This window comes from Oncorhynchus keta, chromosome 26, assembly GCF_023373465.1.
Source record: "Oncorhynchus keta strain PuntledgeMale-10-30-2019 chromosome 26, Oket_V2, whole genome shotgun sequence".
NCBI classification, from domain to species: Eukaryota; Metazoa; Chordata; class Actinopteri; order Salmoniformes; family Salmonidae; genus Oncorhynchus; species Oncorhynchus keta.
This window is the reverse complement of record NC_068446.1, coordinates 17,098,023-17,125,166: the sequence shown is the minus strand read 5'-3', so window position 1 is coordinate 17,125,166 and position 27,144 is coordinate 17,098,023. Positions and strand designations below refer to the sequence as shown.

Genomic DNA, 27,144 nt, shown 5'->3' with positions numbered 1-27,144 from the left:
CTGTTTGTAGACAGACTGAATAGGTTTTAATGTTGTACAGCAAGCTTGGGCCCAACTCGTCAAGCAGTATGTTAAGTGGGGGAGTATCATAGATCTGAAGTACAGTTTTGCTACCTCTGTAGTCAAACAATTTCGTATAAATTGGAAATTAGCTAGATTGAATTTAGTTATTTGAATGACCTTTTTCACATGCTTTTTAAAAGAGAGGTTGGAATCAAGTATGATGCCAAGGTACTTTCACGCTCAACAGTTTCCTGTGTGTATCAAGAATGGGCCACCACCCAAAGGACATCCAGCCAACATGACACAACTGTGAGAAGCATTGGCGTCAACATGGGCCAGCATCCCTGTGAAACGTTTTTGACACATTGTAAAGTCCATGCCCCCATATATTGAGGCTGTTCTGAGGGCAAAAGGGGTGGAACTCAATATTAGGAAGGTGGTTCTATTATTTTGAACACTCAGTGTAGACATGAACCCATATATCTTGTCAGATGTCACATTAATCTCTGTGTTGTGTAATGTTCTGTGGCCTACCTACAGTACTTGGCTCTGTGTGCAAGTATCTTTAATGTTACAAACTCTTTCCATACTCTGAGTGTATCGTCAATCTCATGCTCCCTACCTGACTCCTCAAAGTCCTGGTTGGCTATCTTCCAGGTGTCCCTGATGTGCATTAGGCTGGCCTCCATTGCCCTCAGGTCCACATCGGGGCAGTTACACTGGGGGAAGCCTGGGCTGCAGCGGCACCAACAGTCATTGTCCCGGCACACAAACTGACCCTCCTCATTACAGCCAATGTAGTTCAGAGCCGCCTGGACAAACCTAGACCTCAGGTACTCTGGTAGGATGGTCTGGAGACCTGGCAGAGGAGAGGATATGGTACTGTTTATACCGTATTTTACAATAATGGGTAAACTACAAAACAAATTACTGTAATATTAACTAGACTCAAATACTGTAGTAACTATAGCATATTGCTATATACGTTTATATAGGACAGAATTAGGTACTTTCTAGTCACTTTATAGACACATTTCCACTGGCTTGTTCATACATGTCTATCAATCCCTGTGATTCACTTTGGAATCCAGTGGTTTGGTTTCCAATGCCAGACTGAAACACAGATTGAAGCTAAATTCCTTCTGACACTCTGGTGCCTCGTCTAATGCTTGGCAGAAAATAGAAACTGTGACAATTCCATCAGAATGTCTGGGTGTGTTCAATTCTGGATGGCCGACCTTGCAGATTGATCTTGTTTTCAGGGCTCTGAACCAGAACAGAGCTGACTGAGTCCAGGTTGTCATAGTTACTGCATCCAAGAGGGCCTGTCCTTGTTTCGGTCACCTAAAGAGAAAGACAGAGGCACATGGCAATAATCCACTGCACTGTGAGAGAGAGCCACTAAAGTCATTAAAAATGCAGGGATGCGGAGTTGAATGTCATGTGGAATGAGATGAACAACTAATAGTACACTCACTTTCTCCCATCTGCCCTTCCACAGGACTATATATATTACACCTTATTTAGACACAATTAAATGTTCACATCTACAGACATTACAAATAGTCTAGATACAGTATTTCAGTTATTTGATGTATGACGCAACACCAAGGATGTGCGTTTTGACATTTAGTATAGTCTGTTATATGAAAACTCAGAGGCCACGTGAGATTATATCCAAAAAGTATGGTACACGAAGAAGCTTAAAGGTGCAGAGTAGGTTTGTTTGTCTACTCAGAGAATGTGAAGACATACAGTAGCAATGCAACCCAAAAGTCCTGTCATCTGACACAGGGGAGATGATGTGGATCCCCCCAAAAAAAAAAAAAAAAAACATTTTCGGAGACAAAGGGAAGAAAGAAAAGAAATCACTAGATTCACGCTGACAAACCTGGAAGACAGGATCTCTGTTCTTTGAGTGGGTGGTTAGATTGTTCACAATCACAGCTCAATCATCATTGACAAAAGGCTGATTTAAAGCTCCCGTATATCAAGGTTCCTCTGCCATCCTCCCAAGACAAACTGGCAGCCTGCAGGCTTATCCATCTCCCTCCCTGTCACTTAAAAATGGTTCTCCCCTTCCACCACAGTGGCTCCTTAATGAGTACCTGTAATTATACTGTACATCCAGCAGAAAGGACACACTTTTCCTTTCCGTCTGTGAGCAGAACAGTCAGATTTCTTTGACACCTACTTTAAGGTCACTGGGAAAAAACTAAGGGAAGGGTGAGACACGAGAAAGAAAAATAAAATAAACTGAACTGTGTCAAAAGTTCTCTATCCTTCAAAGCATTGAGACACCAGAACCATGATAACCTTATCAATGACATAAGTAGCAGTTATTCATTATATGAAAATCACACGATGTTCATACAAAATTTCACTCAACATTGAGGTTTGAGTTACTTTGAAACGGAGGAGCGGGGGAGAGAAAGAGTGTGTGAGAAAGAGACAACGAGACAAAGCGAGGGTGGGAGAAAGAGGGGGAAAAGAACCAGAACTTTACCAGGCCCATCGCCAGCATTTCCATTCTTTTTTTTTATTGATGCTTCGACACAGTTAATTAAAATCCCAGATGTGTCTACAGGGATGGGCAGATTAATTTCAAAACACAGACAGATGTCCGACTTAAAGGGAAAATTGACCGAATGCAAATCTAAAGTTGGGTTTTCAATGCATAGCAATGAGACCATCTGCAACAAGGACCCAGCGGAGCAGAACACGTGCACACTTAGTCGTTTCTATAAGAAATTGATTTAGAAAAAAAATACTCTAAACAGTGATTTGTATATTTCAGTATGGACAGTAACTTACGGGGGATTTGGGCGCTGTCATTAACTGGGAAATTGCCTGAATACAAATTGAAACATTTAAATGAGATGGATTGGAGATGGGGAGAGTGGGTGGAGAGAGGGAGGATTATATTAATATGCCAAAATCGAGTGCAATTAAATCACGCTGACTATCAGACATTCTAATTGTAGCTGTTTGATTGCTCTTAAAGGATTTCCTGGAATCATTTGTTTGTGTTGCTTGGTTATGTGATTAGGAGGGGACAGGGCCGGCCCCAGGTATGAGCGACATAAGTGGTCATTAGGGGGCCGGCAAAAAAATGAAAAAAACTACTTACTGTTGAGAATTAGAATAGTAGAATACACAAGGTACAATTTCAAAATGTGGTTGTGCATCAACAGTTGTCAATTAGCCCATGTCAACATATATATTTTTAGATTGGTAAATTAATCTAGCCAGCTATCTGAACTTGTGGTAATCATGGCCGAATTACCAAGCAGGCACAAAGGGCATGAACCCTGTGGAGGCCCCCATTGATTTTGTTAGTCACGCTCAGTATGATATCAAATTAACATCGCCATGTAAAGAAATGGTCAAATTGCAGCAAATTAACTTTTTCTTACTCTGGAGAGGGGAAAATAATCAAGAGTAGAGCCATTAAAACGTTTTTCCCATGAGCTGGAGGGGTCCCCAACCAAATCTCTCTTAGGGCCCTCAAAAGGCTAGGGCCGGCCATGGGAGGGGATGTGTCTAGTATGCATCATCAAACAGTACTATTAGTCAGCACCAGCATTCTTTCACTCACTCCTCATGAAGCATGCATTCCTCCTCTGATTCGGGCAAGGATGTTTTAAAATGCCTCAGCCAAAGAATCTGCCACTGGGGACTTGTTTAAAGGTCTAACTAGCGGTTAGTGTTTTGGAATAGCTAATGGTTTTAAGGGAGGATGGAAAAAGTGCTCAAAAGTAGTGCAGTAACAACCCTTTCATATTTTAATATGCATGGTGCATTGCCTCAAGTGTCTTGGAAGCTCAATTATTTTCTAAATGGAAGCATTCATATTATTATAATACCACTAAGGCAGAGGCATTGAAACTGAAAGAATCATGCCTTTTGTTAATTCAACCAATGTATAATTCCACAAAAGCAGGATAAAATGCCACTAAATGTGCCAGAGATGTCATGTATTTGAATAACAATGGGTATTAAGAGGCCTGTACTCCAACCTGTTTAGGAATATATGGAATGCCAGTAATGTTTCATAAGGAATGGCGATTCTTGGAAATTGCTTCTTTCACAGCGCCAAAGAATCGGCCCATTTCTTATCACTGGGGCATAGCCTTAGTCAATGCTGCATATCCCCATTTACATCCTAGATGTGTTTATGATTTATCCTCTCTGTACAGATCATACAAACGCTCCACACCGCGTGGCCGCGGCCACCCTAATCTGGTGGTCCCAGCGCGCACGACCCACGTGGAGTTCCAGGTCTCCGGTAGCCTCTGGAACTGCCGATCTGCGGCCAACAAGGCAGAGTTCATCTCAGCCTATGCCTCCCTCCAGTCCCTCGACTTCTTGGCACTGACGGAAACATGGATCACCACAGATAACACTGCTACTCCTACTGCTCTCTCTTCGTCCGCCCACGTGTTCTCGCACACCCCGAGAGCTTCTGGTCAGCGGGGTGGTGGCACCGGGATCCTCATCTCTCCCAAGTGGTCATTCTCTCTTTCTCCCCTTACCCATCTGTCTATCGCCTCCTTTGAATTTCATGCTGTCACAGTTACCAGCCCTTTCAAGCTTAACATCCTTATCATTTATCGCCCTCCAGGTCCCCTCGGAGAGTTCATCAATGAGCTTGATGCCTTGATAAGCTCCTTTCCTGAGGACGGCTCACCTCTCACAGTTCTGGGCGACTTTAACCTCCCCACGTCTACCTTTGACTCATTCCTCTCTGCCTCCTTCTTTCCACTCCTCTCCTCTTTGGACCTCACCCTCTCACCTTCCCCCCCCTACTCACAAGGCAGGCAATACGCTCGACCTCATCTTTACTAGATGCTGTTCTTCCACTAACCTCATTGCAACTTGATCCAAATCAGTCAGGTTTCAAGACTAGTCATTCAACTGAGACTGCTCTTCTCTGTATCACGGAGGCGCTCCACACTGCTAAAGCTAACTCTCTCTCCTCTGCTCTCATCCTTCTAGACCTATCGGCTGCCTTCGATACTGTGAACCATCAGATCCTCCTCTCCACCCTCTCCGAGTTGGGCATCTCCGGCGCGGCCCACGCTTGGATTGCGTCCTACCTGACAGGTCGCTCCTACCAGGTGGCGTGGCGAGAATCTGTCTCCTCACCACGCGCTCTCACCACTGGTGTCCCCCAGGGCTCGGTTCTAGGCCCTCTCCTATTCTCGCTATACACCAAGTCACTTGGCTCTGTCATAACCTCACATGGTCTCTCCTATCATTGCTATGCAGACGACACACAATTAATCTTCTCCTTTCCCCCTTCTGATGACCAGGTGGCGAATCGCATCTCTGCATGTCTGGCAGACATATCAGTGTGGATGACGGATCACCACCTCAAGCTGAACCTCGGCAAGACGGAGCTGCTCTTCCTCCCGGGAAGGACTGCCCGTTCCATGATCTCGCCATCACGGTTGACAACTCCATTGTGTCCTCCTCCCAGAGCGCTAAGAACCTTGGCGTGATCCTGGACAACACCCTGTCGTTCTCAACTAACATCAAGGCGGTGGCCCGTTCCTGTAGGTTCATGCTCTACAACATCCGCAAAGTACGACCCTGCCTCACACAGGAAGCGGCGCAGGTCCTAATCCAGGCACTTGTCATCTCCCGTCTGGATTACTGGAACTCGCTGTTGGCTGGGCTCCCTGCCTGTGCCATTAAACCCCTACAACTCATCCAGAACGCCGCAGCCCGTCTGGTGTTCAAGTACAGTTCCCGCTCAGCCCAGTCAAAACTGTTCGCTGCTCTGGCCCCCCAATGGTGGAACAAACTCCCTCACGACGCCAGGACAGCGGAGTCAATCACCACCTTCCGGAGACACCTGAAACCCCACCTCTTTAAGGAATACCTAGGATAGGATAAAGTAATCCTTCTCACCCCCCCCCCTTAAAAGATTTAGATGCACTATTGTAAAGTGGCTGTTCCACTGGATGTCATAAGGTGAATGCACCAATTTGTAAGTCGCTCTGGATAAGAGCGTCTGCTAAATTACTTAAATGTAAATGTAAATGTAATGATTGTTGAGACATTCTTTGAGGATTCCGGCCAGATGTTTTAAAACCACTGTTTTCCTGGCTTACACTATCATCACCAGCAGAGCTGACATTAGCTAGCTACCTTAACAAGCTAAGGTTAGCCTACTTCATTGCAACGTGGATTTGGCTTTGAAACATGATAACATTTAGAAGGAAAATTAGAAGGAAAACATTTTGTCATGATTGTGATGTTGCCAGATTGACTTTACATGCAGTAAAAATGTAGCCAGCTAACCAAGATTGAGGGGACCACTGAATTTTTTCTAGCTAACATTAGCATTGCTAGCTATTTTTAATTAACTTTACTAGTAACAGTAATGGAGTGATTGAGCGTTGCTCTTCCCTTCTCTCAGAGCTGAATGATTCAGGTGCTCTGACCAGACAACGTTGCAGAGAGTAAACCGAGCTGGTTAAAGTTAAAGTATACTCACAGCTTGCAATTGAGAAGCTTGACTGACGACCTAGACAGAGGTTTAACGGTAAGCTAAGCTGGCTACAGCTCATACCTTTATCTAAATTTGTAAAGTTCCCCAAGATTCTATGACCTTGATAGAAAATAACAAAGTTACTCTTTTTTTTTGCATCCAAGGGTACCTTTTTATTGAGGGGGAGGACATCGAGACCTTAATACTGTCATGACGTTGCCCTCTTTGGGTACAGCGAGCACCATCCCCCGCTCTCTGCTTCTACAACCAAACTGCTGTGGTCAGAGAGAGGTCGTAAATTCCGGAGGAGAAGACCCTGCCTCATGGCCACACAGTATAAGAGACAGAGTGAAAATTCATAGAGAACAAAGGAATTTCTTCCACCTCACAGAACTTGAGGTCCGAACAAATTTCATGTTCCGGAGAAGGTATAAAAGATCGGTGAAGAATCAAGCTACAAACTGGTCTGTTTGTTACAACTTGGGAAAGCTCATGGGAGACAGTGTGGCCACATTATCATAACGCTGTTTATATAATAGCCTCATATATGAGGTTTACATCTAATTGTTGTGTAAGATGAATGAGTATGATACTGTTTGTAAAATTGTGTAATGTGATTTTGGACTGTTTAATGAAGGAAACTCCAATTCCCTTTTGAGTTGAACTTAATCAGAGGACCGCCCCTGAGCCCAGTTAGGGTCAGGCATCCTGGGACAGCCCCTTTTCTGCAATTCCAAATAAAACCCAACTCAGTCAGACCATGTTTCTTTCAATCACGGGAGTACAAAGATTGCAGACCATTGCTGAATCTTTTAACCATACCACGTGGTTAAAATCTCAGACTATCGATACCGACAGAATAAGAACAATCTTTGATATTAATTACTAGTCTGCAGCTAGTAATTCGGTATCATTGAACGCGAAGAACGACAACCGCCGAAACATCCATTCAACAACAACATGAATGAATGTCACTCAGAACTATCCCCAGAGAGAGAGAGAGAATTCTACAAAGGAAACAGACTTTTCACCAGCGATCAAGACCACACACTGAGGGTAAATATTTATATATTGATTGCAATTGTTCCCGAATGAGTGAGCGCAAAGGATTATCATTTCAATTGTTATAATTATCAACTCTGTTGTGACTTCTCAGCTGACCCCCACTCCCCGTTTTGTCCACCAAGCCGTGATGCCGGTTTAGCCCACTAGGGCACATTCCCTCATCATTTCTTGTAACTATATTTACTTTGTGCTTTGTTTATGCATTTCTGTGAATTACTTAGTAAGTAATAAATACATGATTTAAATGACTGGGTTCGTGCAGATAACCAACAATTTACGACGTTTGGAATGAGACTAACGTGAGGTACAGTAAATAATTCATTAATCAGAAGACTATGGATTAGATATGAAAATATCTGAAAAGTTATTTTAGGAAATGATAACTTTGTAATCTGAATTTTTTCCTTGGTGCCCCGACTTCCTAATTAATTGATTAATCAGTTTCGCGTAATACTAATTACAGAGAATCTTTGATAAAAACTAAGTCTTCAATTCAATGATAGTAAAGACACGGCAATACTGTAAGGTTCTATCTGACATTTCTGTCAAAAATCTGTCAGTAACATATCTTCAGATGGTTCTTCATATATCTGTGAAGTTAGATTTTTGAAAAAGTAAAGTGAAAAAAAGGAAAAACTAGTAAATTTGATCTGCATAAACCCATTTGAACCCATTGGCTCTATACGGTTCTATCTGACATTGAATCACAAGCCTTAACAAATTCAGACAGGCCAATCAGACCATCTCTTTGCCATCTGCCGCTAAGTATGGTCTTGGCCAGGTGTAGACAACCCCAGTCCCCGGAGTCCTGATTGGTGTCACTTTTGTCCCAGCACCAGCTTACACACCTGACACCAATAATCAACTAATCATGATCTTCAGTTTAGAAGGCAATTAGTTTAATCAGCTGTGTTTGCTAGGGATGGGGGGTATGTTTACAATCTGTCCCCGAGGAGTGTAGCTGCCCATCCCTGGTCTGAGCTAGTCTAGCCAACAAGCAAAATCTTAAAGTATAATAAATCTTCAAGTAAATAATGTTGTCCCATCATTCAGTGATGACAGTAATTTGTCTGATGATCATAATACCTTTCTTTATGTATTTGATGATGTGTTCTGACTATCTTGGCAAACTAGTGTCTATCATTTACATATTGAAATAGCTAGTTTTTCCATCAAATCCGTTCTACATCTTGAACTGCTGCTACTGTCATTCTTCACTATATTTATCTTGCGTTCCAAAGCTTAACCATAACAAATCTTAATTCTCCTACAAATGAACCATAACAGGACATGAATGACTAAACACCACATCCTAGCAGACCAGAACATTGGGTGAAAAACACTCCTCTATCCTTTCTCACATCGATGGCTAGTTGTTTTTCAAGCTAATTGCAATAGAAGTAGAAATTGACCAGAGTTGTAAATCAAACCACCTGATTTATGTCCACCTGGTGCTTTTAGTGTTTCCTGTTTGTGTTCCGTACTCACTGGTAGGTTAAAGAACGATTTATTACGGACAGCGTGAGACACCTTAACTCATACCCAAAATGGCTGACAAATGGGGCAAGCTCTCGAAGAAATTATTGAAATGGAACCGATGATTTGTCTCTCATGCGTAATTGTAGAGGCACCACTTCCCCTCCTCATCTATTTCATTTTCTCATTCCCTTTCGTTTTTACCCGGCGTGTTACACTTCTAAAAAGTTTTGGGACACTGGAGAATAAGAGCTCCTCCCAGCTGCCCACTGCACTGAGGCAAGGAAACACTGGCACCACTGATAAATCTACGATAATTTCAGTAAGCATTTTTCTTACGGCCACCTGGCTACACCTACCCTGGCCAACAGCTCTGTACCCCCCGCAGAAATGTGCCCAAGCCCCCTCCCCCCTGGTTATCCTTCACCCAAATCCAGACAGCTGATTTTCTGAAAGAGCAGCAAAATCCGTATCCCTACAAATCAGCTGGGCTGGACAATCTGGACCCTCTCTTTCTAAAATTATTTGTTGCAACACCTATTAGAGGGTCCAAATATATAAATATTTTTTTAATTAACCTGGGATAGGGGGCAGCATTTTCACTTTTGGATGAAATGCATATCCCGAGTAAACTGCATTCTACTCAGTTCCAGATGCTAATACATGCATATTATTAGTAGTATTGGATAGAAAACACCCTGAAGTTTCTAAAACTGTTTGAATGATGTCTTGTCTGTGAGTATATAGAACTCATATGGCAGGTGAAAACCTAAGAAAAATCCAACCAGGAAGTGAGAAATCTGAGGTTTGTAGTTTTTCAAAGCCTGGCCTACCGAATACACAGTGTCTATGGGGTCAAGTTGCACTTCCTAAGGCTTCCACTAGATGTCAACCATCTTTGAAACTTGTTTTAGGCTTCTGCTATAAAGGAGGGGGGAATGGGAGCTGAATGAGTCATGGGTCTTGCAGAGTGTCAGACTCGTGACGAGCGGTCCAGACAGAGTTAGCTCTCGTTCCAATGGAATTCATTTGACATGTTTCTTGCGGAACGCCTGTGCTAGAATTGTAAGAAAAATATTTTAAAAAATGACTAGTCTTCAACCTCTCTTTCGTATCGTCTGAGATCCCCAAAGATTGGAAAGCTGCCGCGGTCAGCCCCCTCTTCGAATGGGGAGACACTCTAGACCCAAACTGTTATAGACCTCTATTCATCCTGCCCTACCTTTCTAAAATCTTAGAAAGCCAAGTTAACAAACAGATCACCGACCATTTCGAATCCCAACGTACCTTCTCCACTATGCAATCTGCTTTCCGAGCTGGTCATGGGTGCAACTCAGCCACGCTCAAGGTCCTAAACGATATCATAACCGCCATCGAAAAAAGACAGTACTGTGCAGCCATCTTCATCGACCTGGCCAAGGCCTTTAACTCTGTCAATCACCGCATTCTTTTCGGCAGACTCAATAGCCTTAGTTTATCATATGACTGCCTCGCCTGGTTCACCAACTACTTCTCAGATAGAGTTCAGTGTGCAAATCGGAGGGCCTGTTGTCTGGACCTCTGGCAGTCTCTATGGGGGTGCCACAAGGTTGAATTCTTGGGCTGACTATTTTCTCTGTATATATCAATGACGCCGCTCTTGCTGCTGGTGATTCTCTGAATCACCATTCTGTGTCTGTATACATCTAGCCCTTCTTTGGACACTGTGTTAACAAACCTACAAACGAGCTTCAATACCATACAACACTCCTTCCGTGGCCTCCAACTGCTTTTAAATGCAAGTAAAACTAAATGCATGTCCTTCAACCGATTGCTACCCGCACCCGCCCACCCGACTAGCATCACTACTCTGGACGGTTCTTACTTATAATATGTGGACAACTACAAATACCTAGGTGTCTGTTTAGACTGTAAACTCTCCTCCAGACTCACATTAAGCATCTCCAATTCAAAATGTAATTTTGAATTGGCTTCCTATTTGGCAACAAAGCCTCCTTCACTCATTCTGCCAAACGTACCCTCATAAAACTGACTATCCTACCGATGCTTGACTTCAGCGATGACATTTACAAAACAGCATCTAACACTTTACTCAGCAAATTGGATTTAGTCTATTACAGTACCATCTGTTTTGTCACCTACGCCCCATATACTACTGACCACTGCGACCTGTATGCCCTTGTTGGCTGGCCTTCGCTACATATTCGTCGCCAAACCCACTGGCTCCTGGTCATCTAGGTAAAGCCCTGCCTTATCTCAGCTCACTGGTCACCATAGCAACACCCACCCGTAGCACATGCTCCAGCAGGTATATTTCACTGGTCAATCCCAAAGCCTAACACCTAATTTGGCCGCCTTTCCTTCCAGTTCTCTGCTGCCATTGACTGGAACAAATTGTAAAAATCACTGAAGTTGGAGACATATCTCCCTCTCTAACTTTAAGCATCAGCTGTCAGAGCAGCTTACCGGTCATTGTACCTATACACAGCCCCTCTGTAAGTAGCACACCCAACTACCTCATCCCCATATTGTATTTTTTGTTGTTGTTCTTTTGCACCCCAGAATCTCTACTTGCACGTCACCATCTGCACGTCTATCACTCCATTGTTAATGCTAAATTGTAATTATTTTGCCTCTATGGCCTATTTGTTGCCTTACCTCCTTAATTATTACTATGTTTGCACACACTGTACATAGACTTTTCTATTTTGTTACTGACTGTACATTTGTTTATCCGATGTGGAACTCTGTTGTTGTTTTTGTCGCACTGTTTTGCTTTATCTTGGCCAGGTCGCAGTTATAAATGAGAACTTGTTCTCAACTAAGCCTACCTGGTTAAATAAAGGTGCAATTAAATTCAATTCAGTAGCTACAGGGTTTTCTCCTCTTGAAAATCTCTAAAAGCCATTGTCCGGTGCTCTCTCTGAGAAGCTTTTGTCTTGCCATCCGTCTTCACATTAAGTGAGGTAGAAATCCATGGCCTGAATTAAAGCCTGCTGATGCTGTGAATATTTCACATCAGTCACCTGAAACTGCCTCCCAACAAATGCAACTCCCGAGAACTTCTGCTCCATTCATCTTAATCAGAGGATTTTAGCAACACTTTGTCCACGAGGACACTTCCAACACAGCCATGGTGTGTCCTTTTGCCAATTTAATGACTATGCCTTATCTGTCTGTGGTTGCCCATGATGGGATAGCACTGGGATGAGTCAATGAAAAATGGAAGGACGCTTACAGAACAGCAAGTGAGTTTTTAATTAATCTCAGATAATGTTAGGAATCAACACCCAGTTGTATAATTTTGTTAGGGACGACCATCACAGTGGTTCCCAAAGCCCCATTATGAGCAAAACAGTCCAGCAGTGTAGTTTTATACAATTACTTAAAGAAACTTAAATTAGCTGGGATGACTTACCAGCTGGTCCAAAACTACCATTTGGGAAACATCGCTCTAATACAAGGTGCCTGTGCTAGGGAAATTCCTCATTGATAATCCTGTCATTGTCACAGGTACATGTAAATATACCACAGGCTCACATGGAAACTGCCAAACGTCCTGCTGTGAAAAGGGCAACCTCAGCCGATCAGACTCATTATTCAGTAATAATGATGGTCCCACCTAGAGAGCTCTGGGAATGAAAGACGGAATGAATTGATGATATTTAAATCAAACACACATCCTGCTATTTAGGAAACTTTCATCCTGGCGCCAACAGACACAACTACAGCACACATCACAGATGGAACTACAAAGCAAAACTGCTAGGTTTATTCTAACCATTGTATGGTTACCTTGATGGCTGTGGATGCTATTTGGATGTGGTGTAGCTTGCGCAAGGTGCCTTCCCTGTCGATGAAGTAGGATGCAGCCAGCTGGTGGAGTGCCTCCAGAGTCACGGCCGTACCGTTGGCCTCGCTTGCCTCCACTGTCCTACTCAACCTCCGCTTGTCCACAAAGATCATTAACGACTCCTCCCCTAAACACAAACAAGGGCACAGAACGGCGCAGAATATGCACTGAGAACTGGGCCGGGAATAGTCCACATCCAACACGACACCTATACAGCACAGAGAGAATGTGTTTCTGAACCTGAGAATCAGCAGCATAAAGATTGAGTGGAAAGAAATAGGCCTTCCAATCATTCCACCAATAAATAAAAGGTTTATTATTCTTACCCCCCAGGGTGGCTGAGAGTAGAAAGTGTGTTCCGTACTTCCTGATGATGCTGTCTGTGATAGAGCTGAGGCTGGGCCGTCTGCCCAGGTGCCTTATGGTCTGAAGGAACTCGGGGTCCAGAGGCAGAGCCAGACCATTGTTATCCTGTCTCTCTAGAGCCAGACTGTTCACCTTCCAGCGGCCAAACTCCCTGCAATGTCACACACAAACATTAGTACGCACACACACACACAAACAAGCTCACAGGCCGGGATGCACACACACACACACACACACACTGGCAGGGCACACTCCATTAGCAAACACCCTCTATCATAGTCATAGTGAAGAGAGAGAAAAAGGGCTCAAGAGCATGTTACAGCCAGACCCAGCGCACAACCCCAGTGCCAACTCTGCCAAAATGAAGAGTGGACCGTCTAAAGGTCTGCAGAGTCCCTGGCACCGCCCCAGAATGAGGCCAATGTTTATCTGTGCTCTGAGTATTGAAAGAAGAATACAACATAGGATTATACTGTTCCAATTGCAGAGTGGACAGAACGACACAGCTTGGGCTGCATTAGAATACTCATATTCATATTCAGGCCATGCTGGGTGGAAAATATCATGTCTGCACAGCAACTCCGGTGGCATTTGGATCTTTATGTGCCATTTCCTAAAAGATGAATGGTACCATGCTGTTTTCAATGTGTTCTGATAATTACTCTGTGCCTATCGTGAAAACACTGTCCTTCCCCAACACTTTTTACACAATGGTGCAATCTCGGTTGTGTAGAGTGACTTGTGATGCCCTGCGGCTGGACTGGTTTGTAATCACTGGGGAAGACATTCTGCTCAAAGGGCGCAAGCACACACACACACACACACACACACTGTGCTGATGAGCTGCTCTCGAGGGTCCTCTGTAGAGGCTAAGACCCTCTGATGAGGATAAAGGGTCTTGATATCCATGCTGGCAGAGCAGGGTTCCAACAGTCTTTATCTAGATTACCATGTGGCTCAAATAGCCCATAATAACCAGGGTTTAGTGGTCAAGCCTGTTATGGAAAGAAGAAAGCAGAATTGTAAAACTGTCCGACATGAGTGCTGCTGAGGTGTATTATTCCATTATAAGCAGTCCATGTTGTGAGTGTTCCACCACAGCAAGGATACTATATTTATACCTCACATTTCTATGTGAATTTGGTCAGGTCACCCAAAAAGTTACATATTGCAGCTTTAACACCAGTGGGATTGCAATTGACACCACATGTGGTGAATACACAAAGTGTTAAACGAATCACTTTGGAATCAACACTGTGTGGTGTTGTTACTCAACTGTGTTGAGTTAATTTCCATTAACTCTGAGTAAAAAAGACGTGGAAGGGGCCTTGTTCACATTTTCCCAGAATACTTTGTTGCAGGTTGATTTATAGAAATGTATTGTAATATTTGTGTTTCTGCATAAACATTGATTGATTATTTGAACTAAACTAATCCAATCTGTAATTGCACCTGTTACTGAGATGGTTGTTACAATTTAGATGGTTTAGGTAGTTTTTTTTGTCAAGTCCTTCACAATAGCAGTCATTTTGAATACAGGTTGTGGGTGATAAAATAGTCAAATTGTTGGATATCCTCACTCTGGCTGGATTCCGGTGGGAATTACTAATCACTTCACAAACCATATTATTGTGACTTGGAGGTCTGATGTGGCCCATGAGCCAAGAGTTTCAGACCACAATGTTGAGGATAACTAGGCCATAACTAAAGTCATTATGAAATGTACAGAGTATACAAAACATTAAGAACAGTTCCTCCCATGACAGACTGACCAGGTGAAAGTTATGATCTCATATTGATGTCACATGTTAAATCCACTTCAATCAGAGTATATGATGGGGAGGAGACAGGTTAAAGAATAATTGAGACAATTGAGACATGGATTGTATATTGTCGTGGAAATTCTAATCAATAATGAGGAGAGACAAGGTCAATCATCAATCAGGATATTGCATTATTCAAACCTTATTAATAGGGGAGCATAGAGCAATTTGCTTCCACAATATTGAGGCTGGTCGACTCAACACTCCCAAGTGTTGTGGCGAGCAGCTCTGATACAAATAATAAAACATTGATTTTATATTAAAGATACACCATCTTGGTCTACATGACAAACAACAGATGCATGGAATGGGTCAAATGGTGAGACTTGATATATGAGAAAGGAGTGTCCCCCAGCCAGATTGCTTTTGTTATGAAAACTGTTCTTATTGTACAGAGTTTGGCCCCTAAGACACGGCTCTGATCTCGTCCCTTGTACTTCACAGTACAGAGACACCAACTCATTCTATGGCATAAATCAAATGTAATGTCCCGAGGGGAGTGAGTCTCTGGGTTATTCACTAGGTATAGGATGACGTACAATTGTACATCAGAGATGGCGTACAATTGTTCCAGACACTACCCCACACATCTTGTCACGCCTTACCTTCCCCAAGGCCAAAGGAGGGAGTGACTGGCACACAAACATTGTGGACACAATAATTGGTTCCCCATTAATCACGCCATCCCTTCACATGGTTTAAAATAGGTAAAGACACATTCACATATGAAGACAATGTTTCCTCCTGTCCTCCTCTCTATCTGATATTCTTGCATAGCACCAGGGACATGTGATAGACAAGTTTGACTTCTCCCCTCTCTGGACCCCAGGTGACTGAGACCCATATGAGGGAAGAAGTGCAACTCTATACGAACAATTCCTTCAACCTCATGGCTTGGTTTTTGCTCTGACAACTGTGGAACCTTACATAGACAGGTGTGTGCCTTTCCATATCATGCCCAATCAATTAGATTTACCCCAAGTTTTAGAAACATCTCACGGATGATCAATGGAAACAGTTTGCACCTGAGCTCAATTTAGAGTCTCATAGCAAAGGGTCTGAATACTTATGTAAATAAGGTGATTCTGATTTTATTGGGAATACATTTTCAGAAATATCTAAAATCATGTTTATGCTTACTTCTTTATGGGGTGTAGATTGATAAGGAAAACATGTTTAATACATTTTAGAATAAGGCTATAATGTACAAAATGTGGGAAAAGTGAAGGGGTCTGAATACTTTCAGAATATACTATATCGTCATAAGGGTTTACTTTTACTTCAAACACATTCACTTAGGAAGTCACTTGGTAAACACTTCAGGAATAGAATGTATTGAATGCAACAACCATGTCTCTGTCACTTACAAACACAGTCATGGGTGGGTATCCCTCACATTCACTTGAAAGGCATAATGGAAAATATGCAAATAAAGCTTTACAAACTGCAATATTAAAACACTGTGAGTGTAAAAATTCTGATCTCATATGTGCTGTGTAGAGACGCATGCTGATGTGATGTTACACACTGCCATTACACTGGGTGTTCTGTCGTGGAATTTACAACAAGCAGATATGCACGTATATACACTTGCGCACACACACAGCAACACTCATTTATTTCTGGAGAGAACACCCCCAAGAGTCTGTGCTAACTGTCAATCAAAATCTCACCAATGAGAATTTCCACAGAGGAAAAAACAAGTGAAAAAATAAAGTAGCCAACGGGAATCAGTTCATTAGGGCCTGTTTCATGACGGATTTCTCTATAACGAGGGGCCATTAATGGTACTCCTTCCACTAAGCTGAGGGGGAGAAAGGGAGGGAGGGAGAGGGAACAAGGGAATAAATGAGCGAGGGAGTGGAGGAGAGCTTAACCGTAATCGACACAAAGCTTCTGGGGATTTCTGATGGACAGTTATGGATTCCGCTGCAGGTTATCAAGGACAAACACACACACACACATACTGGTGGGTTAGCTGGGCAATTCCACCACTGGCCCCTGGCAGTATGTGAGCAACAGGGATTCCAACTAGTGTGTGTCTGTGAGTGTCAGACCTAGGTTCAAATACATGTGTATTTAGTAATAGTTATTGAAAATACTTATTTGAGTATTTTCAAATACATAGCCCAAAACAATTTATTTTATTTGAATATGTGAATGGTTATTTGTAAAAACCAAATAGTCTAGCAAAAATACTTTCACAAACTTTCCTGGGGTACTATTTGAAACCCTTTCAAACATATTTTACCAAAACATATTTCAAATAGCCTCAAATACTCTGCTCTCAAAGTTAGACTAAAAATAAAATATGTATTTAAAATTCTATAAGTACATGGTTGCTTCTTTTGCTAATTTTGAAGTTGACACATCCTCTAAAAAAAAGAGGATACTGGTGATGAAGAGGAGAAAGGTCTGCAACCTGTAAGTTCCATTGACCTTGATGAAGTTCACTTTTCACAGCATGAACGTTGCTATACTCACACAATACTGCTCACCATTAAAGATTGCTTTCAGTCTGTATATAACCTTATGAAAGCCGTTTCCAAAGACGTTAACATTGTCTCCCACTAACGCAAGTCAACATTTGCACAGGATCGCCTTGAAGGGGAGAATTGTCTGCAACCAGCCACTGTCACAAGGTAGAATGATCAACTGAAAATGTTGACACACTGCCTGTCACCAAGCTATCCATGCATAAAACGTATATCCTCGCTGATGCTGTGGACATCCTAACCCCTTTGATGTTGCCACAGATTGTGTGAGCAAGGATTCAACATAATCATTGCCAACATCATCATTCCTATGCAGAGGACTGACTAAACATCTCACCAATTGCTCTACCAGGTACAATGAAAAGCTTGTCAAAATAAGTTGTTGATAAGCGCCTGACTGTTTATGAGCAGATTAACCCATACCAGATTGCCTCAGTCTTGGATCCACAATTTAAACTGCCATGGTGCAATGCCACTGAGAAGGCTGTCCTTACTGCAGATATCATCGATCTTGCCACAAAGTTCACTAGCAAAACACAGGATGATCCCCCACCAAAAGCAAAGTAAAAGTTGGCCTTCTAGGCAGAGTTGCAAAGAAGAAGCCATGTCTCTGTCCAGAGTCTGTGTTCTTTTGCCCATCTTAATCTTGTCTTTTAATTGGCTTTTTCTTTGCAATTCTGCATTGAAGGCCAGCATCCTGGAGTCGCCTCTTCACTGTTGACATTGAGACTGGTGTTTTGAAGGGTACTATTTAATGAAGCTGCCAGTTGAGGACTTGTGAGGCATCTGTTTCTCAAACTAGACACTGTAATATACCTGTCCTCTTGATCAGTTGTGCACCGGGGCCTCCCACTCCTCGTTCTATTCTGGTTAGAACACGTTTGTGCTGTTCTGTGAAGGGAGTACATAGCGTTGTACGAGATCTTCAGTTTCTTGGCAAATTCTCGCATGGAATAGCTTTCATTTCTCAGAATAAGAATAGACTGACGAGTTTCAGAAGAAAGTGCTTTCTTTTAGTCTGTAATCAAACCCACAAAGGCTGATGCTCCAGATACTCAACGAGTCTAAATGCCAGTTTTATTGCTTCTTTAATCAGGACAACAGTTTTCAGCCATTCTAACATAATTGCAAAATAGTTTTCTAAAGATCAATTAGCCATTTAAAATTATAAACTTGGATTAGCTAACACAACGTGCCATTGTAACACAGGAGTGATGGTCGCTGATAATGGGCCTCTGTACGCCTATGTAGATATTCCATTACATATCAAACATTTCCAGCTCCAATAGTAACAATGTCTACACTGTATTTCTCATCAATGTTATGTTATTATTAATGGACCAAAAATGTGCTTTTCTTTCAAAAACAAGGACATTTCTAAGTGATCCCAAACTTTTGAACGGTAGTGTATACCAAATATTTATTTGAAAATACTGTCTTTAAAATATTTCCAACGATATGTATTTGAAGTAATTGTAAATACATGCCAATACTTTACAAATTGTATTTTGAGAAACATTCCAATATTCAACTACTTTTCTTTCAAATTAAGCTTATGTTATTATTTGTTTTCAAATGTATTGAAAAGTAGTGCTGGGGAAATGTGAAATCAGAGTGGAGGAACCAGCTACAGGGATCTTAGGACACAAACTCTCTCGCTCTCTCACACAGTAGAGCTTATACTGTACAATCTTTGCTCTTTTACAAGTTGAAGATATTATTTTACTACTACTGTGCTCTGTGTTCAATATTATTTGACACTGATCCCTCTGAATGTTCAACGTGCACAACGTGGAATCAGCAACAGAAGAATAGTTGACCATTTTCAGATCAGGAAGAAAGATCCTTTTGCTTGCAAAGACTTCAAAGTCGTCATACCTGAAGTCAAAGTAAAGAGCCAAAAGAGAAAAAGAGATGACATGAAGAGATGAAAAGGGAGAGAGAGACAAAAGGGAGTGATATGAGAGAGATCAATACAAAAGCAAGAGAGAGAGACAAAAGAGAGAGAGACAAAAGATAGTGAGGAGAGAGAGGAAAGCAACGACAGAGAGAGATGCCAGAGAGAGACGAAAGAGAGGGATGAGAGAGACACGAAAGACAGAAACACTAAAGAGAAAAGAGATGAAAGAGAGTGACGAGAGAGAGCGAAATGAGAGAGTGGGAGACGAGAGAGAGAGAGCGACAAGAGAGGGAGAGAGGAAAGAGAGAGATGAAAGAGTAACAGAAATGAAAGAGCGAGGGAGACGAGAGATGGAGAATTGAAAGAGAGAGAGACAAAGAGAGACAAGGGATACAGAGATGAAAGACATGAGAGAGAGGGACAGAGATGAAGGAGCTGGAGAGAGACGAAATCAGTGATGGAGTATCGGGATGGTTAACAGCTTTGATAATAACAAAAGCAATGATCCCATGAGTGAACATGATATACCAACAACATCAAAAGAACTTACCCTTACAAACACTTACAAAAGAGAAAGACAAAAGAGAGACTAGAGGGACGAAAGAGAGAGATACGAAAGAGAAAGAGAGACGAATGAGAAAGAGAGATGAGAGAGATGAAGAAGAGAGAGATGAAAAGTGAGCATGAAAGTGAGCAAGGGAGAGTGACGAAAGAGAGTGAGATGCAAGAGAGACAAAAGAGAGATAGAGAGAGACTAAAGTGGGATACAGAGATGAAAGAGAGAAGTATGGGAATGGTTAACAGCTATGATCCCAATGGAATCAATCATCCCATGAGTGAACATGCCCCCAACAACATCAAAAGGACATTTGAAAGACTGTTTCCGTCCGTTCCGAGGCTGTTTCCGACCGTTCTACGATAGTTGCCGGGAGCTGACGCTGTAGTAGTCCATGTGGAGTCAAACGGCATTAGGAGGACAGCTCGGGAAAGTCTGAAAATGTATTTTAAAGAACCAATTCCAGCACTGAAAGATTCCAAAAAGTGGCTAATTATTTCAGATTTGGTACCATTGTTGGGCTGCAAATGTGAAAGATTCAGCAAGCTACTTGCAAAACACACCTGGCTAAAACATTATTGTAGCTCTTTTGGAATCATTTTTACAGATCATTTTGACACCTTTTGTATACAAAAGATGAATGACGAAGTCCATCCAAATCATCTTGGCTCCTGGACTTCTGTCCGCGCACTTCAAGGCTACGTTGAGACATTGACTTATCAATGACCCAAGCCCAGCTCAGATAAGCCCTACCATTGTGTCTCTGCTACTGAAAATGTACATTGCCCCAGGGGTGTTGGCAGACACAATGTAAATAACTTAATTTATGTCCCTCTAACTTCCCTGAATGCCTCTGTTGGTCCTACAGCTATTGTATGCAGTAATCATGTGCCTATGAACCATAGTTATACTGTTAGAACTGCGGCTGTGTGCCGTAGTAGGAAGTCCACTGTGTGCAGCTCACCCTGCAATATCAGCTCAAAGATAAATAACATTGGCATGTCTACTTCTGATAAACTTCCCAGTAAAGTTTTTTTTTTAACTAAGCAGTATCCCAGAAAAATAAAAAAAATAGCCCACATAAACAAATGTAGCCTAAGAAACAAGATTCATGAAATCAATAAACTCCTTGAAACAGATTACATTCATATTCTGACTATCTCTGAAACTCACTTAGATAATACCTTTGATTACACAGTGGTAGCAAAACATGGTTATAACATTTACAGAAAAGAAAGAAATGCCGATGGGGACTGTGTCAGTCTATATTCAGAACCAGATTCCTGTAAAACTTAAGAGAAGATTTCATGTTAAATACTGTTTAAGTGATATGGCTACAGGTTAATCTGCCTCACCTAAAGCCCATTCTTATGGAAGCTCCTATAGACCAAGTGCTAACAGTCAGCATCTAGTTAATATGTGTGAAATGCTTGATGATGTATGTCATATTAACAGAGAGGTATATTTTCTGGGTGATTCTGGCTTTCATCAAGCCGTCCACTCACGAAAAAGCTTCAAACTGTAACAAGTGCCTGCAACCTGGTTCAGGTTCATTTAGGGATTCCCAAGTGGAGGAATATTTATTTGAACAGAGAGGACATCGTTTTGGACTGATTAGTTATTCTCATGCTTATGCCCTTGTTTGAAATTAATGATATAAAATATTATTTGTGTTTTTTTTTCAGAAGCAATATATAAAATTCAAAAAGGCACTCGCACATCTGAGCAATCTAATTTGCAGGTGCAATATATAAAAATGTAATCTAATGAAATGTGAGATGCGTGTGTCTGCCGCCCCACCCCAACCCACATGAAATAGCCTATTTGAGGCTGTCGAGAGGAGGGCAGGCACACAACAATGGCCAAAGTGAAATGGAGACAGTAGATACAGCTGGTCTGTTGTAATACAATAAATACAGTAGATCTAGCTGAAATGTCATACTATAACAGAGACAGTAGATCTAGCAGGTCTATAATAATATATTCAACCTTATGTTCCCTGTACTCTATATATATCTGTTGATACAGGGCTCATATGTGAAACTATTCTAACTGAACATTCTCTTTCACAGAGACACTGACTCCGAATGGCAGCCCTCAGGGCCAAGGTGTCCATCCCCCACTGAAGTTGGTTCATCCAGCTCCTGCCACAAGTGGTGTTCATCTGCCCAAATTTATTTCTGCAGGAATGGATGTGCCTCAGGGCCAAAAGGGCACAGCATGGAGGCGTCGCTGTGTCCTTTGCAAAATGAAGTCCCCCATCACCTGCGCCACATGCTTGGTGACCCTCTGCTTTACAGCAGAAAGAGACTGCTATAGCACCTGGCATCAGCAGCACAATATTGTGTAGAGCTTTGGCAAAGTGGGTGGGGTTATATCCTTGCTGTTTGGCCCTCTCCGGGGGTCTCATCGGATAGGGCCACAGTGTCTACTGACCCCTCCTGTCTCAGCCTCCAGTATTTATGCTGCGGTAGTTTTTCGGGGGGCTAGAGTCAATTTGTTATATCTGGAGTACTTCTTCTGTCTTATCCTGTGTTCTGTGTGAATTTAAGTATGCTCTCTCTAATTCTCTCTTTCTCTCTCTCGGAGGACCTGAGCCCTAGGACCATGTGTCAGGACTACCTGGCATGATGACTCCTTGCTGTCCCCAGTCCACCTGTCCTTGCTGCTCTTCCAGTTTCAACTGTTCTGGCTATGGAACCCTAAACTGTTCATATTTACTCTAGAGGTGCTGTCCTGTTGCACCCTCTACAACTACTGTGATTATTAATATTTGACCCTGCTGGTCATCTATGAACGTTTGAAAATCTCTGCCATGTTCTGCTATAATCTCCACCCGGCACAGCCAGAAGAGGACTGGCCACCCCTCATAGCCTGGTTCCTCTCTATGTTTCTTCCTAGGTTTAGGCCTTTCTAAGGAGTTTTTCCTAGCCACCGTGCTTCTACACCAGCATTGCTTGCTGTTTGGGGTTTTAGGCTGGGTTTCTGTACAGCACTTTGAGATATTAGCTGATGTACGAAGGGCTATATAAATACATTTGATTTGATAGAGGACTGAGGGTCTTCCAAATATTGAAAGTGTGTAAATAGTTACCCATGTTATTTTGTAAATGTATATTTTTTTCTTCATATTTCTTTCTCAATTTTGGGGGTGTGTGTGTTAGAATACCATTTTGGCATTTTGTATATAGTTATTTGTTTCAAAATGTATACCTTCACCAATTTGACCACTTGGGTACATTGGGCTACTTGTGTGGGACACCGGGGTGACTTCATGATAAATGTCATGTAGCACGCTCATTTTGGAAGTTATCACTCTGAAACTTTGCACAAGTACTGCTGCCCTCTTATATGTTTTACTGAAATTGTCCCCATCATCCTATCTGAATGTTTGTTTTATCTTGTTCATTTTAAAGATGATGATACAACAATAAAAATAAAAAATGCATGTTTTTTTTCAATGTATTATCTAAACCAGATCTATTGTGTTATATTCTCCTACATTCAATTCCCATTTACACAAACTTCAGAGGGTTTTCTTTCAAATGGTACCAAGAATATGCATATCCTTGCTTCTGAGCCAGAGCTACAGGCAGTTAGATTTGCGTATGTCTTCAGGTGGAAATTTTAAAAAGTAGTGGGGTAGCTCTAAGAGGTTTTAAGGCAAGTTCTCTCTAGTTACGAGGCAAGGTCTGGATTTTACTCAGATCCAATTTAGACAACTAACTTCACATTTCATCTTTATGAAAACATTATCTTTGATCTGGACATTTTCCTCACAAAAACGTCAGGTACATAATGTGAAAACTCGTCAAGTTACAATTTTTTGTTATAATATTGTCATTTAAATTGTAATAACATATTCATTTTCATATTCATTTTCATATTCCATCTACCGTCATTACTACCATTTTGGCTGACGAAACATATTGTCCCTAAGTCCATTTATTGCATGTTATTGTTCTGAGGTATGTTCTCCATAGGCCCATCATGCATTCCATTCCTCCAAACTGAGAGGACAAAGGCTTTTGTCTGCTGCCTTAAGATTTACAATGGGGGTGAGGTGTCATAAAACCCCTCACCTCCATACTTCTCGATCTCCCCCCTCTGGTGGGTGTGAGATATGTCTCTTGTAGGAGTGTGGTCCACGGTAACCTGACCCGAACAAGCCAGTCATGACATATCACTACAAATGCTACAGAAATGTGCTTTACAGCAGTATCGAGATCCATCGGATGTAGTGATCACAATATAAACTCAGCAAAAAAATAAATGTCCTCTCACTGTCAACTACGTTAATTTTCAGAAAACTAAACGTGTAAATATTTGTATGAACATAAGAAGATTCAACAACTGAAACATAAACTGAACAAGTTCCACAGACATGGAATAATGTGTTCATGAACAAAGGGGTATTGTAAAAGTTATCTCAGTTAACGATCCAATACGTAATATGGTACAGTCCAGAGAGGCTGGAGAAGTGATCGACATCTTCAATGAGACTATGCAGGGATCCAGTTTGCAGACTTAAGAGGAAATTTGAAAGTCTTACATACATTGCATACATTGACACTTTTATTTGGAAGCCCTGGTTTATTTTTATTTGGAAACCCTCCTGGATTATTTTTATTTTACACCTAGGGATGAGGTAACATAGCATATTACTGCATCCATGCTGTAAATCTATCAGCGGGATGCTGTAATAGGTTTTACAGCAAGGAAAATCATGCTGTAAACTATATTACAGCATCACTGATGTAAAGCAAAATTACAGTATTAAACTGGCAACTGTGGTGCCAGTTTAATGCTGTACATTTACAGGGAAATACCTACAGTAATATACAATTATTTTACAGTACTAAGCAGCATTGCAGGTTGTCTTTTAAGACAGCTCCCTGAAATGTAATATTGTAAAAAACAAAAAAACAATACGTGTACAAATATATATATTTATTCAAATTCATGACATGAATTGCGCTTTATCCACAAAGATCTACATTTGACAAGAGCAACACTACTCCAGATAGTAGGGGAGAGAGAGAGTCAGAGAGAGATACAGTGATATCAACCTTGACAAATACTGGCCAATAATCTACCAAACATAAACCAAGACATCAGAATAGGTCATTCTTGTAAATACAGGATTATATAAGAAAAAAAATCTAAACAGATCAATGAAAAATAGGAAAACAACAGTTGTACAAAAAACTATAACAACAACTGCTTGCCTGCCTGTCTTTGAGAGAGAGATCGAGCGAGAAATGGGCTGAGAGAGAAGGATGGATAGAGAGGAGCAAGCAGGGCTAGACTGGAGCCAGAGAAGCACGCTACCTACCGCAAGCCAACACAGGCTCCGGGATGGCGCAAGCAGATCATTTGCTGACCCAACCTGCATTGCAGGATTTATGAGAGAATGAGAGATGCAAACAAGTCTCGTTGGCATTCAGATTATCACCCCAATCTTTGAAACTCTGATCCTCCTTAGGTCTGATATGTCAACTAGGATAAACATGGAAATATAAAGAGAGATTGCTATCACTATCTCTACTACTATCACTACTACTACTATTGCTATCACTACTACTATCAATACTACTACTGTTACTCGCTGGGTAAAAAGGCAGATGACAAATGACAAATAAAGTTTGTGTTCATCAGGTGTGTGTGTTTGTTTACTTACAAGTTGGAGTTTTTCCACTCAAACTCCTTCAGGTCTGCGAGAAGCGTTTAACATGTGGGTCAATTGGCAATGGCTTCCTCTGAACAACCTTTCTGGTCTTGCGGCTCACTCCCGCTTTCGCTGTGCTTCAGGGTTTATTCGAACCAGGAACCTGCACAACCCAACATAGAATATATTAAATCAGTTGAGGCATTGAAAAAATAACAATAAGAAATATCATTGCAATGTAACTAACAAATGCTAAATGTAAGTGCTGGATCAGTGAACGTTCAATGCTTGCCTCTGTATCAGCTCCAAGGTTGCAGAGGCCGACTCCTGGTATTCTATGTTAAAAACATAGAAAGTGCTGAAGAGCATAGAGAGGGCAGCAGCAAAGTTGGACTCACTGTCCAAAACACAGACCACTCTCCCCTCGGTCGACACCATCCATTTTGTGGAACCCAAATAGAGCATACCATAATTCACAAAAGTAAGGGTGTTAGTGTACACATCTCTAGGTACCACAATACTATAGATAGTATATTCTGTTCCACCTTAAATCAAATAAATGTATTACCAAGCATGATCAGCCTTGGTGTGTCTGGCAAAGGAATTTGCGATTTGACATCAACCCGAGTCGCAGTGACCTAAAATCACAAAACACATCTAAAATATTCAAATAATGTGTAATAGTACAGTATAAACACCATTAATCATATACAATTTATAAGTATAAAAACACTTCCTTACATCTACCAAGAGGAACAGAGATTCGCCCTTCTCTTTGAAGTGGGTCATCAACAAAAGAATGGCAGCAGTGGCTGTTAGATCGTCATTGCCTTTTATGTAACCGTCAATTTCATTCAGCAGGCACTGGATCTCTCTTCTCAACTTTTGGCTTTTAAAAAAGTTGACAATTCTCTTACCCTTGTTCAGGAGAGCTTGAGTCTAGAGACTGTCAATCAAGAGTATTGAAGTGGTTGCAGAGCAATAACTTGGTGAAAAGAATGTGTCCTATCCATTTTAATTTTCTTTCAAAAAAGCACAAAGAAAAACACTCTGTTAGGCTATGCGCTGCACTCCATATCATCACAAGAGGACAAACAATTTACAGAAACATTTGTATATTTCTGTACATTTCTGTGTTTTTGTAATATGCCTCACTACCTCATATCATAAACCATTTATTTTGAGGGCAAACAAACTAACTATTTACAGAACCTTTTTAACCTTGTGTGTGTGTGTGTGTGTGTGTGTGTGTGTGTGTGTGTGTGTGTGTGTGTGTGTGTGTGTGTGTGTGTGTGTGTGTGTGTGTGTGTGTGTGTGTGTGTGTACACTCTTAGAAAAAAGGGTTCCGAAAGGGTTCTTTGGTTGTCCCTAAAGGAGAACCCTTTTTGGTTCCAAGCAGAACCCCTTTGGGTTCCATGTAGAACCCTCTGTGGAAAGGGA

At 41.6% G+C, this 27,144-nt stretch overlaps 1 protein-coding gene across 1 annotated transcript in view; it reads right to left on the bottom strand.

Moving 5' to 3' along the window:
- LOC118359008 (BMP/retinoic acid-inducible neural-specific protein 3-like) overlaps positions 1-27,144 on the bottom strand; it is a 102,401-nt gene that overhangs the window by 54,474 nt on the left and 20,783 nt on the right. The window contains exons 4-7 of the mRNA XM_035737132.2: positions 13,223-13,413; positions 12,839-13,023; positions 1,242-1,347; positions 626-862 (exon numbers count right to left, since the gene is read on the bottom strand). Coding sequence (XP_035593025.1) covers positions 626-862; positions 1,242-1,347; positions 12,839-13,023; positions 13,223-13,413 — 719 coding nt within the window. The remainder of the gene's footprint in view (positions 1-625; positions 863-1,241; positions 1,348-12,838; positions 13,024-13,222; positions 13,414-27,144) is intronic.